This window comes from Bactrocera tryoni, chromosome 5 (assembly GCF_016617805.1).
Source record: "Bactrocera tryoni isolate S06 chromosome 5, CSIRO_BtryS06_freeze2, whole genome shotgun sequence".
In the NCBI taxonomy this organism is placed as follows: Eukaryota; Metazoa; Arthropoda; class Insecta; order Diptera; family Tephritidae; genus Bactrocera; species Bactrocera tryoni.
Window position 1 is genome coordinate 68,559,856 of NC_052503.1, and position 17,681 is coordinate 68,577,536.

Below are 17,681 nucleotides of genomic sequence, written 5' to 3' on the forward strand. Positions count from 1 at the left end.
AAATTCATAAAGTAAAAAGTCTGCTGTGTAAGCTACGAGTACTTTTATTTTTCCGACATAGAAATAGTCAATAACTGTGGTAACCTTTATTTTTGTTTTTGTTGTCATTTTACCTGATTTTACATTCTTCAAATCCATTTAATACATCAACCTGTTAGTTATACATTTTAAGTTCACGACAAAGCATTGCAAATAATTACAATGGCAAACAATCCAACATTGATGAATACGTCGCAGGTGAGGGGTGCAAATAAAAATAAGTTATGTATGTACATATGTATATATCACACGAATGTTTTTATCTTTCTACTCCAGACCGCACGGCTCGACAGTTATTGCAGTGAAATGATGCAGTTACAGCAGTCACAAGATGTGGACTTTTTAAAAAACGCGTTAGGACAAATAAATCTTGATGCTTCAGAGTCCAATTTTAGCAGCAGCTTCCTAAATGAAACACTCAGTGTATATGCCCTACTAGCAAGTGTTGGTTTGGAAATTTATATGGATATGTTTGCGGAGCATAATATTGAGTTAGAACAGTTCTTAGAGTTGACATATTTGGATTTGCAGTTATTTGGAATAGATGATTGCAGACACCGTAATCTTATTATGGAAGTAATTGCTGCATTTCGATTTGATTAGTGCCGCGTACATCAGTTGATGTATTGTAGTGAAAGCCACACATATTTAAGGAAAAATTCAAAGAACTTAAATACGTTTTAATCTGTGTGTCACCAAAGTTAATTTTAAAAATCTTATTTATATAAATTTAGCTAAATAATGGAACAAGTAATTTCCGAGAGATATTTAAACCAAGATAATTTCATAGCGTTAGTAGAATATTAATAGTAAATTTTTAAGAGAAGCATACATGAATTACACATATGTAAATTTCTTTAGTCATTTAAATAATCAGTATAGGTAAAAAAATTCAGGAACATTATTGTTTTAGTTTTCATTAATTTATTTTCCATTATACTGAAGTGATTAGCAACATGATCTTAAGTAATTTTTCAAACAAGCGTTATATATTTAATATATAGGTAAAAGCTAAATATTATTCATTCTTATCATTTTGATTTGTTAGTTTTATAAATGTTATATGAAAATAAATGATCTCATTAATTTCGATTTTTTTTTTTTTTTGTAAAAAAATTTAATTTGCACTAATAAAAGTTACCCATATAACAAAGGTTAAAATAGACAGTTCTCGATTTCTGTTGTCATAATGTTCTCCAACATACATATCAGCTGATTTGGATGCATTCGGCTGAAAAAAATTAAACGAAAACAAACGTTTCAAAACGCACGTGCGACATTCCAAACTTTGTTATTTGAGCGTATTCCAAAAAAACCAAATAAAATAAGATTTGGAAATGAGTGCTGAGCCATTCAATGTGTATCATTTGTGCAATTTCAATGAAATTATTAAATTGGAAGGTATTTTTTTCTAACAATTTGCTTTACATGTAAGACACTTAATAGCCTTATCTCTTGCTAACAGATTTGCCCACAGAAGCTTTGCGTCAGCTTTGGTATTGTCAATGGACAACGACGCGTTTACAAAGCATTTTAGATAATTGGAGTGTTAACAAAACAACGGAGCCAAATCTAGAAACAGCGGATACACTACTTTGTCATGCTGTTGAGCTGACACTCCTGTTCGTGCAAAACAATTTTACAGGGCCCTTTAAACAACTGGAGGAGTTTAGCAATTTTATGCAAACAAAAGCGTTAGGAGAATATGATCCTTTTAAGCGGCTCATGGAAAATGGTGAAGAAATAAATCCAAATGTCAAACTGGGCGAGTTGTTAGTGTTAGCAAAAGAAATTCTAGATTTATTACGTCAGTATTGGCCGGACTCATTGGTAAGTAGAACAGTTACTTTATTTCATAATATTACTTAATTATAGTAAGCAACTTTTTGGTTTAATCTTTTAGTATCTGCAATGGTGGCTGATGCGTTTAATTTACATACAGCAGAGTGTAATTGATGAGTTAACCGGCAATTTATATGAGCAGCTTAAGTTAGTAGCTGAAAGTCTATTAAAAAATGTGGAAAACATACAGGATAAGGAGCTGCAAGCCTTACTTTACTTAGAGGTTGGAAATAGTTATTTACTCTTTCATCGTTCACAAAAAGCAGACTATGTGCTTGAACAGTTATGCCAACGCTTTGGTATAGTGTTGAATGTGGAAGGTATTTGCTTTAAAATATATTTTGTTAGACTTCAAATTAACTGTTTTCAAAATAGGATTACTTGGTGTGCGCACGAAGTTTCAGCAGAAACCGCTGCCACAACTCTGTCTGAAAGTGCAACATACCAACAGTGATTTGCCATTGGCGCAGGCCACCAACGGCAAAACGAATATACCCAAGTTACTGCTTTTAGATGACGACACAAGACTTGAGCGTATACGCTTTATTGAACCGAAAGATAACGAGGTGATGACACTGCCCAGCGTATTACAGGCCTTGGTGCTAGCGAAAGTGTAAATTTTGCTAATATACATTTTTTATCCATTCCAATATTATGGAAAATATATTTTTATAGTAAACAACTAAAACGTTCGCAGCCAAAAGATCGTCTTGCCGACGAAGAACTGGAGCCATATATAAAAACGCTTTTATATCAGGAACATGGACCATTACAAGTACGCCAATCCGCCTTGCTGCTTAATTGTGTGCAAGAGTCGAATCAGCGGCGCACAGTGGAGCGCAGTTGGAAGCAGTGTGAAGGTGCCGTTAAATTACTTGATGGACCCATATTTACATTAGCAGAGCGACTCTCCTACGCATTTGCTGGCTTCCTACAACCCAAATGGCAAGTACAAATGCAGCTTTGCCAGTTATTGTTGTCATTGGGTATGACAAAAACGGCATTAGATATTTATCTGCAAATACAAGCATGGGCCGAAGTTATTCAATGTTATACAAAGCTGGAATTGCGTCATAAGGCCGCCGAAATAATAAGACAAGAATTGGAGAAGAAGCCCACAGTGTTGTTGCACTGCCTGCTCGGCGATGCCATTGATGATCCCAACTGCTATGCTACAGCGTGGGAGTTTTCCAAACATACCAGCGGCAGAGCGCAAGCACACTGGGGCACATATTATTTCCGTAAAGCAGAGTATGTAGAAGCCATACCACATTTGGAAAAGTCTGTGGAGATAAATCCCTTACAAGAGAAGATATGGCTACGCTTAGGCTTTGCTGCCATACAGCTGGAACGTTGGGAGCTCGCCGTCCACGCGTATATTACATATACACATATCGAGCCATTGGGTTTCGAATCGTGGAATAACTTAGCAAAAGCGCTGGTAAAATTGGGCGATAAACTGCGCGCACACAAAGTGCTTAGCGAATCGCTGAAGTGTAATTACAACAACTGGAAGGTAAGCACATGCTTTTTGAGAAATGCTTTTCTTTTATATTAATATTACTTTTAAAGGTTTGGGAAAACTTCATGATTGTCTCCGTGGATACGTGTAATCTTGAAGACGCGCTGAATGCCTATAACCGTCTCAGCGAGTTGAAGGATCGCTATCTGGACTTGGAGGTGCTTTGCGTTACCATTGGTGCCATTGTGGAAGGCAAACCTGACGCCAAAGGTCAAACGCAGGAGCGTTTGCGTAAGAAAGCCATCACTTTAATGGCGCAACAATGTATTAAGCATGGCAACGAACCGAAAGTATGGGAATTGGCAGCACTACTTGCTGTCACACCGCACAACAGGGCACAAAAGCTGGTTAAAGCTGTGAATGCGTATACAACCAAAGAGCTGGAGTGGGCGACGAAGCAACCGTATGCGCTCAAAGTGATAGAAGTGTGTCAGCAAGCCTGCGAATTGTCTTTGGAGGCAACGAAGGTGCACGCGCCAGAAGAAACTGACGTTATGATTACATCACAACTGAATTCCGCACGTCTTGCAGCACAGGCTGTGCTACGTGCCACGGCGAAAGTTAATGAGAAGTGGCCGGAAAATGAAGACGCTTTAACGGTATTGAAAGCGCAACTCGAAACGCTGACCGCGACGGTTAAGCAGCGCATGAATGCAAGCTGATAATATTTTAGTTTAAACATGTGTTTAAGTATAGAAAAAATGCAAGTTAATATTTTAAAATAAAAAAAAAATGTATTTCAAATACAGCTAATATTTATTCAAAGTAAATTTAATTTCGTGGTCACTAAAACACGCACACACTGATCGAACGAACCGCACACAGCCAAACCCAACTTGTCGGGATGCCAATCGAAGCTATGTACAGGTTGCGATGATACCGTTGAGGCATGCAACATATGCAATGTACCCGATACACCAATTTCGTTTTCATCTGCATCGGTTTTGCGCCGTTTTTCTGGATACTCGTACTGCCATAAACGTATAGAGCCCGTGCCGCCGCAAGAAACAAATACATCTCTGTTTTGCGGTAAATGTCTTATAGCCCAAACCGTTGATTTAGGTCCCGTTATAACACCATTCGAACCAACGCTGCGGCCGGCATTTCGTTCTTCCACACAACTAAATCCTTTCGTTGGATGCTGCGTGCGCATATCGTATACCAGCAGTCCACCTTCGAGTGTAGTGACACCCATTTTGTTCATTGGTATATCGGCGCGATCAAATTCAATGCCACATATGCCATTTTTAAGTGTTGTTTCCCAGCGTACGGCCAGTTGTCGCAAATCAAACAGTTTCAGATCACCGTTATCGTAACCAGCCGCCACACAGCGTTCGGCATTATTGTAGCTATCGCCAAAAGCGACAGCCCAACAGTCACGTCGTTCATTGTGATTTATGCCATCGCCTTTTACTGTCTCCGGGCTAATATCGACAACTGGCGCCGAGCCCTGACGCATATCCCACACTTTCACGGCGCCATCACGACTGCCCGTGACAATCTCTGGTGCACCACAATCCAACTGCTTGCCACCAATGGCATCAATCGCATTTATAATGCTCTTGTGCGCCTCGACATTGTACACCGGCAAATCTGGTCGCTCCAAATCACTGAAAGTATAAAGTGAAGTTCAGTGCGTTTATTGTAAATAAACATAATTACATGGACTCACAGTACTTGCATACGTCCCTCAAAATCACCAATTGCCATATGACGATTACGCAGGCTGGATGCGCCAAAAGTGCCACATTTGAAAGCGGTCTTTTTGACAACTTGCTTAATTTTCTCAGCTTTGGCTTCATTCAGCTCGTATATTTGTAAAATACCATTGCTATTGGGCTTTGAACCGAGTACCACAAATTTCGCAGAGCATGGTATCCATTTTACATCATAAATGGTATAGTCCACATTCTGTTGTATGTGCTCGATCATTTGCGGTTTATCCATTTCCTTCACTTTCTTGGTTTATGTTACGTAGTTCTTTTGCTTCTCGTTTAAATTGTTTGTTCAATAAAATCATCAATAAAATTTGTTGAAGTTATTCATTTCGCCACGGTTACTATGGTGTTTGTTCATTTTGTTTTTGAGGTTATTGCAGTCGGTTATTTTGTTTACGAAATGTAATAAGACGAGACAAACAAAATAACAGCTGTTTACAAAAGCAGATATGTTGCTATGAAAGCTGTCTTAACCCTTTTGTGAATCTCTAAAAAATATTTTTTAGCTGGAAATTTGTTATATATAGGATTTATGCTTTATTTTTTATGGAATGTTTAATAGTAATTGTATAACACTTTTAATTTTATTGCGAATAAAAATTTACGATATACATATGCATGTATCGTACGTGCATACAAAAATAAATGTTTTTTATTTTTGTTACAATAATCAATAAAAAGCTAATTTAAAATTTAAATCTATCAGACTTTAAAACTTAAATCAGATAAGCCCATTGGCTAATGATTAAAAAGAAAAGATACGCCTGCACACTAAAGAGCAACGTATCACCAAAACAACTCAATCACTTGTTTGAGCTTGTGTAGTTTTAAAATAGATTTAAGATTTTATAACTTATTGTTAAGCTTAAAAAAAGCAAATTAAACAAAAAAATTTTGAAATAAAAAATCAATCAATATCACACTTTTGAGTAAAATTAATATTCTACTTTGCTCCTTAACTTATATTTTCTACGTTTATACCCTGACAACTATTTGTGATCAGCTGATTCCAAACACAAGAGAGAACATTGCTCTTTGCAAGAGTGCACTAACTAATAAGAGCGTAATTCTGCAACGATTCTTTTATATAAGTATCTACATATAAATATATACATATTGACCAATCGCAAATAAAAGTAAAATAACAAAAATTACAAACGTTTCCAGAGCGCAAGCTAGCAGCAGCACAGTGCGCGCAGAGCAAATGTTAGCGAATAAAAGTGACAACAGCAAACAATGACTGGGCCGTCAAATGCAGCAGTCGGTCGTCTGAGTTTTTGTGAGTTGGTTGTTTAATTTGTTACTAAACGCGAGTGTATATACATAAATAACTACATATATTTAATCGTATTCATTGTGCCGTGACCAACATTTCTAACGCAATTCTCACAAAATAATAATTTACTTAACCCAACAGCTGATAGCGTTGTGCTGTGCCAAGAAAAAATCGAAACGTTAGGTAAATATATCGACGTTACCTTCGCAGTGAAGAAGTTTTCTTTCTTTATGACAAGATTCAGCGTTATTAAAAAAGTTATACACGCAATAATTAGGCAATTTCTTTGCTATATTTTCAATTAAAATTATTGTGTTAACAGATTTGCTGACCAAAGAGAAAACAAAGTCCAATCTGTCGCCAGTTATATTTGGTGGTTATTTGTATACATGTATGTATGTATATAATAAAATAAGAACATATGCACTTGAGTGGCCAACGCTAGCGTTGCTGCCTTTACTAGCGTTTGGCAATAAATATTCCCGCTCTATCTACTTGCACTTATCGCCGCCGCAGTCACTAGTATTTCCTGTTGTGTTGTTGCTGTTTTGATTATTGGAGGAATATCGGCGAGCTCGAAATTATGTAAAAAAAATTTCAATAAAACAAACGTAGTTTTGTTCGGTGCTCTTAATTTTTTATGTATATTAGTTCTGTGCAAATAAAATACAAATATTCATTTCAGATTGTCAACTAGTATGACAATAAAAGAAATCGAAAGGAAAATTTTATAAAAAAGAAAAAAATTGCAAATTAATCACCAATTATAAAACACCAGCGTTAGCGTGTGAAATAAAACAAAAATAACAGCACAAATTGTTGTACGTCATCCAAATAAGAGAATTATCTTAAAGTGTAGTGTCAGCGAAGGCGAAAGTGTAGATAGTTAAAATATATTCTTATGCTTAATATAATAAATTTGTGATCACTAGTGTAATTAATACCTGTGCTTGAGTCAGCATTTCACTTGTAACGTATTCTTGTGTTATTCACCTCCTAGATTCTTACGAAAGCAAGTGATTAACAGCTGACAGCTTGGCTGATAGCACCAACAACAAAAATTTGTATTTCGAAAATACGAAATAGGCAACAGAAGAATTGATGTGATTTGATAACAACAATTAACAAAGGTATGTATGTACATATGTATATACATAATGTATCTGGATTTGTAGGCATATTTAATGTGTAGGCGTGTAAGCATATACATACAGATATATGTACATATATATTACTATAGTAACAGTGCCAACAAATAATATAGCAGGGGAAAAAATATATCATAAAACATTATTAACTAATTACTTTACACTCAAAATGGTTAAAAGTAAACATAAAATTCAAATATTAATAATTTTAAGTTTATATACATATTAGTACAAAAAAAAAACGAGAAAAACGTTATCTCGACTGCTCTGCAGCTATAATGCCTTTCACAGGTGCATTTCCTGTCACATAAAACTCTTTATCATGATTCAGTTTGGTTAATATGTATGTATATCTATTAATATGTACGCATATCAATGGTATAAGATTTCTGAAAAAACATGTCCGGAGATTGTAACTCTGCCTTGGAGAAAATACATGCTAAATTTTGTGAAAATATCTTGTTAAATCGAAAACCATTCCATCCAATAACTTTATTTAGATCGGTCAGTTTGCTTGGTCTACATACATATGTATATGTACATATGTATTTCGAAAATACATACATATGTACATATGCTAAATGCTATAGTGGTCAAATATTGGCGATTCTGGCGAATTAGCAGATTCTTGGAGAGAAAAAGGCGTGCTAAAAATTTCTGATCTTTTTTACCGCAAGACTTTTTTGACAACCTATTATATACTTTATATGATCTCCGACATTTCTTTTTGTGTTTTTTACATACTTAGCGGCAAACTGTTCAGGTTATAAAATTTAATAAATCGCGTGTGCAAAAACAAAATGGGAATTCCCTAACTGACATTCACATATTTCACCATTTGATAAATATCTTACACCGCACCCCGGGCAATGTGTTAAGTCGCGTGTCTTTTTGCTAGCGTATCTTTGTATATACAGTTTGTATGCTTGTATGTTTCTTGAAAGCTACCAGGCTATAAACATTAATTTGTATATTGAAAACTTTTTAGGCAATGTCATCGTCTTTTTATACTGTTGAAACATGTTGCTGCAGAGTATAATAGTTTTGTTCACCGAATTGTTATATACATATATGTATGTATCTCCTTAAACTAATTGAGTTAGATATAGGGTTATTTATATATGTACATATGTATGTATGTAGAAAGAATCAGGATGACGAGTCCAGTTGAAAACCGGGAGACTGTTTGTTTGTCCGTCCGTGCAAGTTGTAACTTGAGTACACATTGAGTCATCTTGATAAAATTTAGTACGCGCATTCCTTAGTAAAAAAGTACGAGTTCGTAGATGGGCGTAATCGGACCACTGCCATGCCCATAAAACGCCGTGAACCGTAAACTATAAAGTGCCTAAGCACTAAATTAAGAAAAAAACACTAATTTGGCCCAAGGGATCGCTGTAGCAAGGGATATAACGGTGCATCTTTGTGTTTATAATGAATAAAATCGTGGGAAACCTCGCCATAGACCCCATATAACTAACAAGCCTTATGCACCTGAAAGTACTTTCCTGTCTTTAATCCCTGCAATTTGCAAGAGTATGAAATGTTCGGTTATACCTGAACTTAGCTCTTCCTTACTTTTTTATATATTTTTTTTTTTATACTGGGGTACCTTTTTGCAGTGTTTTTCATCAAATTATTACATGAATATGAAGTTATAAGTAGAAAATCCCCGAAGTTCTTTGAAGGAATGCTGCCGAGTCGAATAAAAGTCCGCGTTCTCCGGTAACGTAGATGCGTTGTTGTTCTTGTGGCGGTAGTAAACATTCCTTAAGTAATTTCGAGCCATTGTTCCGGTTACTTAGACCCGACTGTCGTGGGACTATGTGCATTGTAAGAATTTTATGTGTATGTAAATATTCGGTTTCGGAAGAATTCAGCTCTCCTTACTTTTGTCATTTGATTTATAAAAAGTTCTCTTATGCTGATTTGAAAGTTTTTCAGTGCTTGTCGACATTTGTATATGTTTTTGGTTTATTTAATGGGATAGGCAAGATTAATTTATGGTAAAGGGTGATCCATTTTGACTTTTTTTTTAAGAAAAAACACAGAAACTTTAAATTTAACGGGGAATGTTTATTATCATTGGAGAGAACATTCTTTGGCATTTATTTTTTGAAGATTATCTCCTTTAAATATTGGCCGGCTACGTCTCAGATGATCCATCCCTTGAGTCCAATTTTCGATGACTCGTTCGAGGCCTTCCAAGGCCTGAATCGAAGCGGGATTGTCTGCATAAATTTGAGGCTTTACGTATCCCAATAGGGAAAAGTCTAACGGCGTGTTCTCACATGATTTTGGTGGCCAATTGATTGGCCCAAAACGTGAAATTATCTGTTCACCGAAGCGTTCTCTCAATAAATCCATTAATTGATGCGATTTTCTTGGCACTTTTCAACTTTAGTGTTGAGTTGTTTAGTCGAAGAGACCGAAACCCATGTCGTCATCTTCCTCGGACTCCGACTCCTCCTTTTTGGCTTCTTCCTTCTTTTCGGTAGCAGCGCCAGCACCAGCAGCTGGAGCAGAGGCAGCAGCCCATAGAGCGAAGCGATGTCGCTTGGGGAGGTCGAGCGGCTTCAGTTCTTGCACAAGCTATATTTTGTAAACTTTCAATTTAAGATCTCGACGTAAAATGCGCCAAGTCGTTCCATACGTCAGTCCGAGTTGCTGGGTACGCCGACGAATCAATTCTAAACGGTCTTCGTAAACACTCTCAGCTAAGGGTGCTATATTTTCTTCACTGCGAGCTGGACGTGATCTATTCGGTCGAATATTATCCAATAATGAATGCTGGGTCTCAAGGTTGATGATGGTGTTGCGAATAGAATCCTCAGCAGGCCGATTATGTTGACCATAAGTTGAGCGAAGCGCGCGAAACACATTCTTTACAGAACGGGAATTTTCGTAATAAAGTTAAAGGATTTCTAAATGATTTTCAGACGATGAAATGCCAAACAATGCCGAACAAAAATAACATTACAGCTTGACACGACTCACGCGTGATCTGTCACGAAAAAGGTATTGAAAAAAGAGTCTGTACTTGGCTCACCCGTTATTAAGTGTTATTGGTGAATTTTATTTGGTCAGCTACTTAATTTTACTAAACGCGACATAACACTTTTATCGCCACATTTGAAATAGCCTAATTATGTACTGTTTTCGATACTGTTATCGTAATCATGGATTATTAGTTGATAGCATTTCCCGCCGAGTGTAGCTGAGTAGCAAATATTCAAGGTTTTCAAAGCACAAAGAATTTCCCTAACCACTCGAAATATAAATGATGTAATGAAAAAAAAACCAAAAAAACTTAAGTTGTGCTAAGTAAACATGAAGAATATTAAGATAAAAGCAAAGTAAGCTATTTCTAAAAGAAAATAATACCAGCTGTAAGCAATCTGCATACAATAAATATCTGTATACTTATGTGACTTACTGTTGATTTAAAATTTTATATGCAGGCTTAAATTTAAGCTCCTTAGAATTTCTCTCTTTTCTGATTTATAAGGCTTGGTCAATGTTTACATAAAAAGTGAGATAATTTAAATGCAACATTCTCTTGCAAAGATTGTAAATCTTTTTAATTGGCTGTTATCTGTTTGTCATGCGCAACTTTGTGTTTTGATGTTTTGTTAAGTACTTTATACCTATAGGCGAATTTCCCAAAATGCTGGGTTTTCCATTTTTGTAAGTGCTTATTTGTCTTAATTCTAATTTGTATACGCTCAAAGTGTATAGATAGATAGATAGCAATTATTTGTATTAATTGAGGCACTGCGATCTATAGTCTATTGTTCCCTCTTCTGTATCGCATACTTGCCGAGCGTTATGCAGGTTATGTGAACCCTGTCCACGTAGATGGAGCCAAGGGCCTTGAGCCAGCTTCTACAAATTGCTGGGTAATCTAGAATGTGATATTCCGTAGTTTCCGGTTCCATGTCACAAAGCTGGCAGTTTGTACAAGAGGTTCTGCATACCTGGGGCAAGTCTTTCTTGAGTCTGCAGTGCCCAGTATAAAGCACGACAAGGGTATGGAATTTGTCTCTACTCTGTGTGGAGCAATTCCTTTATGGTGTGGGACCCCACCGTAATCCATGGTTCTGGTCCCATCAACTTGGAAGCCGCCGCGGAACGCCCTTGTTTGTTGCTATACAGAATTTGTCCTATACAGACACCTCCAACTCCATGCCACCGAGTGTTAGAGGCCTAAACCCTGGAAGAAATCTCCGTTGAGTAAAAGGGTTGATGTTTAACCCTACCGTATTAAACTATCCCTTAGCTAAACTTAAGCCCCTTTGGACTATGTCGCAGAGAGTATTCTAAAATTTACCTAGTGCCATTATGACAGTGTCCTCGACGTACCCTTGGCACCGAATATCATTGTTTGTGGGCATCTTAAGGAGCTCATCTATTAGTAGGTTCCATAGTAGGACGGTTAGAACTCCACCCTGTGGGCAGCCCCTCGTAGTATCAAGACGAATTTTCTCTCCCCTACAGTGGTTTCAGTTACCCTAGTACGCAGTTCAGCTTCTATCCATCTGCATACTGGAGCCGCCACATTCTTTTTTTCCAGTGCCTTGATTTCACTTGCGTGGGACGCATTGTCCAAAGCACCTTCGATGTTAAGAAAGGCGCACATCGCAACCTCGGCATTTTCCAGCGAGTTATGGAGTTCAGCCGTAAGATGGTAAAGAGCAGTGTTAGTGGATCTGCCTGCTCTGTACGCGTGCTGACTGGTATGTACGGGTGCGATTTTTAGCACCTTTGCTCTTTATGTAGTTATCTACAATCTTTTGCATCTCCTTTAGCATGAAGGAAGTAAGACTAATAGGCCTCAACGATTCGGCCAGTGAGTAGTTCTTCCTTCTTACCTTGGTGATGAAAATTACCCTTGCTATTTCCCACGGTTCTGGGATATGCGCCATCGCAAGGCTATCTCTCATCAGCCCAACATGATGTGACAAGAGGTGCAAGATCTTGTTGCAAAAGTGCTGTTAAAATGCAGTCCTCCCCTGGTGACGAGAAGGAGGCCAGTGCCCACTTAATTTACTTGTGTGAATAAATAGCGATCTGGCCTATGAAAGACCATTGGTGGAACTAGAACCAAGCTGCACAAGGATCACTCAAACTCGTCGTTTAAACTGGGTGGTAGTTTGATTCCAATTGAATTACGAATGAATTATTGCCCAAAACAGCACTACAATCTCTGAGCGAATCTTTCAGATATCTTGGATCACTATAGCATATAACTGTCATCTAAACTGACCGATCAAATTCAAGATAAAAATCTGTTTATACCCTTTCACGGGTATTTGAAATGCAGTTGTCAAGGGTATCATAGCTTCGGTGCTGCCGCAGTTCACGTGTTTTCTTGCCTTATTCTATTTGTTACTCTTATTGATTCAGCGCTCGAAATTGATAACTTCACTTGAGAGTTTAAGACACAGCTTTCACTATCAGCTGCATTTTGTAAAATTTATTGACATTTACGTCAAGCACGTGTTTGACAAATCCACATTAATATACCTGTCAAGGTGCTAGACGACGCCAGTTAATGCTGCCTAAGCCGCAACCACTCAGCTGACGGGCGAAACATAATACTTACATATACATACATACATATATTGCGCATGTGACAATCGGTAACCGCTTGCTTTGATTTTCAATAACGTTTTAAGTGCGTTTTTTTTCCTCTTAAAGTATTTACTTGTATATACCAATATACATAGTGCCATAACAGCGTGCCGGTTGACCTCGTTTCTGTTTTATGCGCTTTTTTGTCATGCCACCAACGCATGGCAGAAGTAGTTGTCAAACTTAAAGATGTGTGCATAGATTTCATTAGATCTTTCTACAATTTCTTTCACTAAACAACTTTACTTTTTTTTCTTATAATTATTATTTTTCTTTTTCGATTCAAAACTTTGATTTTAATTCATAATGACAACTCAAATGCTCGCCGGAATGGATTTCTGTACAGTTCAGTTGCCAAGCGCATTCAATGATCGTCATAAAATTCTATACAGCAGCTCTATTAATATTATTATAGTTCAATCCAATGACAATTGAGTGCGTTCATATTTGATAAATAAAAGCTTATATTCATAAAATTGATAAAAAGAAGTTAAATTTTTGTGCAATCATGCTATAAGCAGTATAATGTGGGGTTCATACGTTGCGACTGTCTACACTCACATTATATTTGGAACATGTTTTGAATAACGGTTTTATACGTATGTTCAAACATAACTGATTTCAATTATATAACGAAATTAAAACATTTAAAAGAAGGTTGCTTTTTAGTGGCAGCTTCTGATGCGACTCTGAGTTATATGAATGACCAAAAATTTTGTGTTAGGGGAGCGGACGGTGTTTTAGTAGGTAGAAGTATGTGTGCAGTGAATGTGAGAAATTAATTATGTATAGAAATTTTCGATTTGAAAACTTAGAAACTTTTGAAAACTTATCGATAACACAAATATATCGATATTTTTTCAAATAGAAATTTAAAACTTATCGACAACACAACCACATCGGTGGTATTATCGATAAGTTTTAAATTTACAACGATAGTGTTATCGATAAGTTTTAAGTTTCGATTTAGAACATTATCGATATATTTGTGTTATCAATATGTTTTAACGGTAGCAATAATTAGAAATATTTTTTAGCTTAATATTGCACGGATATCTTGTAAAATACCAGCATTTTTTAACAATACATTATTAGTTCTGCTTCGAAGACTAAACCAATTGAGCAGAGCAAAATAGTGGCTAAAATTAAATGGAAATGTGGTATAAAAAATTCAATAGAGCTTACTTACGAGCCAGTTATTTGTTCAAAAATATATGTATATTTAATGCATTAGTTGCAAATTCGTTAGTAATAAATAAAAATTTGATATGCTGTTAATAAAGTTATCGATTACAAATATAAAACTGTTTTCGAAAAATTTTAATGCTCAGATTTTTTTGTTATTTTAAACATTTGTTAGAAATTCGCTTGTTATAAAAACGTAATATGCGGTTACTAAAATTATCGATAACTTTACACCATAAATATCGATATACAGAATTGTTTGTTACTTCAAACATTCGTTTCAAACTCGTTAGTAGTTAATAAAAAATCGATATACTGTTACTAAAATTATCGATAAGAAATATCCAGATTTTTGCGATAAATATCGATATACGGAATCTTTTGTATTTCAAACGTTTGTTATGAATTTGTAATAATCAATAAAAATTCGATATGCTGTTACGAAAGTAATCGATTACAAATATCAAACTTTTTCCGATAAATATCGTTTGTTTATCGTTAATAAAAAATATAGCTCGATATGCTGTTACTAAAGTTATCGATTTAAAACATTATATTTTTGCCGATAAATATCCGTATAAGAACTTTTTTTATTATTTCAAACATTTGTTACGAATTCATTTGTAATTAACCAAACCATCATATGCTGTTACTAAAGTTATCGATTTCAAACATAAAACTTTTTCCGATAAATATCGCTATACATAATTGTTTGTTACTTCAAACATTCGACTAAAACTCGTTGTTATTAGATACAAAACCTATATATTTTTACTTAAATTATCGATAACAAATATGCAGATTTTTTCGATAAATATCGATATACGGAATCTTTTGTGTTTCAAATGCTTATTATGAATTTATCATAATCAATAAAAACTTAATATGCCGTTACCAAATTTATTAATTGCAATTATCAAACTTTATCCGATATCGAAAAAAATATTGCTGTGAAACTACAGATTAGATAGATTATCGCAAAAGCAATCATTAAACGATTATTATTTTCTACATAGTTTCCAATATAACATTTTATCAATGTATATGGTGCGATTAAAATTAGAAGATATATATCGATATTTTCTATATTAATTTTTTAATATAAATAATAATAAAAATAATTTATTTTAAATATCGATATTATTAAATTTTTCTTTCAGACGTAGTTTTCGTTAATAACACAAAAATATGAAATTATTAATCAAATAATTATTTCATGGTTAATTTTAGGTAATAAAAAGATAAAAAGTGGTTAAAGAACAGGTAGAACTGATTAGGTAAGCATAAATCGCTTCTAATTTTCCACTTAGTAACATTCTAGTTGTTTTGCTTTTTTTGTAAACATTATAAAAAATCGTCAAGCTACAATAACTTTAGTAAATAAAATTGAGGTTATGTGCTAAATTTTTTTTTTATATTATCAAAATATGATTTTGTTGATTTCATAGTATTTTAAGCCCTACACCGTTTTTTTAATACATTCTATTATCGTATGATTTCCATTTAACCAAAACATATTCCAAGCGTGACAAATCTGTACATTTCTAAATACATATATGGCTATGGCCCCCCATTTTATAACAACCCAAAAAATACTAGTCACACTTCAGCAAATTTGCCTAATTTTCATTTTATATACATATGTATTTTGTGCTCAATTGCTCGGTCACACACTTCCGTCAACTCAGCACTCACACAGCTTGCCCACTTCCCTGCTGCCTATGTAAACACTGCCAACATTGGGTTGAGGATTTTATTATTATCCCGTGGCCAATGCTCTCACCGCAAAAATCCACTCACGCTTCTTCCACAATCAACTGGTCAGGCTACTTATATCGCTGTAGGTGGCCAATTGTTGAGTATAAAGAGATTAGTGTTTGTTACCGTCTTCTCGCTGTATACATACAAGTATGTTTGTACAATGAACACAACGGACTTTTACCTTCCTACTTTTCTAGTTCAAATATGAAATCTTACCGAGTTTAATCAATCATGTGCTCAGTGTTATTCGATTTAGTAAATATGTACATATATATTTGACGGATAGTTTAGAAGCAGTATAATTATATTCAAGGTAAACAAACCATTGATGATAATTGCCTTCTTCTTCGAACATAAAAGTATCCAGCTAACGATGCAACTGGTATAAAGCTACTCAAAATGGTTGTCAGTTGCGCATCTGAAGCTCTTTATATTCCTTACTAATAATGTTTGAGGGTAAATCTAACATTATTGAAAGAAATGAATGTGCATTTGAACTTCCCTAACTTGAATCACCACCCACAAAAAAACTTCGAGTTAGAGAGACTTCGAGTTGTCAAACGAAATTTGTATAAAATGGGGCTTCCATTGCTAATTCAAGAGTTCGATTTATGGAGAACTTCGAGTTTTGGAAGTTCAACGAGTATTTATTGTCTTATATAATCTACGCTATGGACACATTTTTGGCATTAAATTCATTTATCTTAGTATAAAACAGCTTACTTTGTTTCGTTAAGATATCTAGCTCACACTTCGAGTTCTCTATTGTAATTGAATCAGACTACGGAAAGTGGACCTTTGATATATAGTAAATACATACATATACCGATTTTATGCCTTCTCTGAAAGCTATACACCTCTCATTACAAAATTTGTGTCTGTAAAATATCACTGTATCGTCTGAATATTTAAATTAGTTGCGATATAGACTCGCTTACCTTTGTTTGGAACTTCTTTAACTTTGTATAGTTCGGTTCGGTTGGTTTTGAAACAAAAGGGGTTTTGTGGGCGTAGCATTTTTATGAAACATTTTTCAAGTCAGATACATACGTGACAGTTTGATAGGTTGTCAGTCGTTTAGCTCGTTTATCTTAGATGACTAACTTGAAAGAACCTAAGATGAACATCACCCCTGTTGTTATCTTGAATGAGCTTCTTCTGCTATTTGTGGGCCGAGCAATAGAACGACCTATAAGTTTTGAATCGCTTTTGAGCAAATAATTGATTTTATGAGAAGCTTGAGATCTCGCTTGATTGCCTGCCGAGGGACGTCTGTAGTTATATCTTTTCTATTAGTCAGAAACTAAAATCAAACACAGCTCCTGCGTAGTCAAAAGCTGTCTGCTTTATAAAGCTATGAGAAATTCTAAACCTTTTTTCCAAGTTCTTATTGTAACTAGCTCTTAACTCTGGTAATCTTTTTGTCTGCAGATCATACAGTGTGTTGCAAAAGTTTTGGTATTACCTTGATATTGTCGTATGAAGAAAAAATAATACCAACCTTATCCTTTATGTGGAAACATGCTGCTCCTAAAGCTAGAAGAAATTGTCTAAAA

The 17,681-nt window shown here is 35.3% G+C and overlaps 3 protein-coding genes across 3 annotated transcripts; 2 read left to right on the forward strand and 1 right to left on the reverse strand.

The window, feature by feature from the left end:
- The first annotated feature begins 32 nt into the window (after positions 1-32).
- LOC120777258 lies at positions 33-680 on the forward strand. Its single transcript, XM_040108457.1, has 2 exons — positions 33-237; positions 316-680. Exons 1-2 carry the CDS (start codon positions 202-204, stop codon positions 640-642), a joined length of 363 nt encoding a protein of 120 aa, XP_039964391.1. The 5' UTR covers positions 33-201; the 3' UTR covers positions 643-680.
- A 442-nt stretch (positions 681-1,122) lies between these two features.
- LOC120777256 (tetratricopeptide repeat protein 27) lies at positions 1,123-4,139 on the forward strand. The gene is made up of 6 exons (XM_040108455.1): positions 1,123-1,440; positions 1,505-1,869; positions 1,943-2,201; positions 2,257-2,494; positions 2,557-3,397; positions 3,454-4,139. The coding sequence occupies exons 1-6, from the start codon at positions 1,377-1,379 to the stop codon at positions 4,063-4,065; spliced, it is 2,379 nt and encodes a 792-aa protein (XP_039964389.1). The 5' UTR covers positions 1,123-1,376; the 3' UTR covers positions 4,066-4,139.
- LOC120777257 (WD repeat-containing protein 92) lies at positions 4,121-5,513 on the reverse strand. The gene is made up of 2 exons (XM_040108456.1): positions 5,076-5,513; positions 4,121-5,013 (listed from the first exon to the last, which is right to left on the reverse strand). Exons 1-2 carry the CDS (start codon positions 5,348-5,350, stop codon positions 4,164-4,166), a joined length of 1,125 nt encoding a protein of 374 aa, XP_039964390.1. The 5' UTR covers positions 5,351-5,513; the 3' UTR covers positions 4,121-4,163.
- Between the last annotated feature and the right edge of the window lie 12,168 nt (positions 5,514-17,681).

What these genes read in the sequence shown, in the direction of transcription:
- LOC120777256 (XM_040108455.1), top strand. Translation starts at nt 1,377, where the DNA reads ATGAGTGCTGAGCCATTCAATGTGTATCATTTGTGCAATTTCAATGAA. An exon ending in TGAAATTATTAAATTGGAAG is followed by an intron (nt 1,441 to 1,504) that starts GTATTTTTTTCT and finishes TCTTGCTAACAG; the next exon opens with ATTTGCCCACAGAAGCTTTG. An exon ending in AGTATTGGCCGGACTCATTG is followed by an intron (nt 1,870 to 1,942) that starts GTAAGTAGAACA and finishes TTAATCTTTTAG; the next exon opens with TATCTGCAATGGTGGCTGAT.
- LOC120777257 (XM_040108456.1), bottom strand. Translation starts at nt 5,350, where the DNA reads ATGGATAAACCGCAAATGATCGAGCACATACAACAGAATGTGGACTAT. An exon ending in GAGGGACGTATGCAAGTACT is followed by an intron (nt 5,014 to 5,075) that starts GTGAGTCCATGT and finishes TTATACTTTCAG; the next exon opens with TGATTTGGAGCGACCAGATT.
- LOC120777258 (XM_040108457.1), top strand. Translation starts at nt 202, where the DNA reads ATGGCAAACAATCCAACATTGATGAATACGTCGCAG. An exon ending in CATTGATGAATACGTCGCAG is followed by an intron (nt 238 to 315) that starts GTGAGGGGTGCA and finishes TTTCTACTCCAG; the next exon opens with ACCGCACGGCTCGACAGTTA.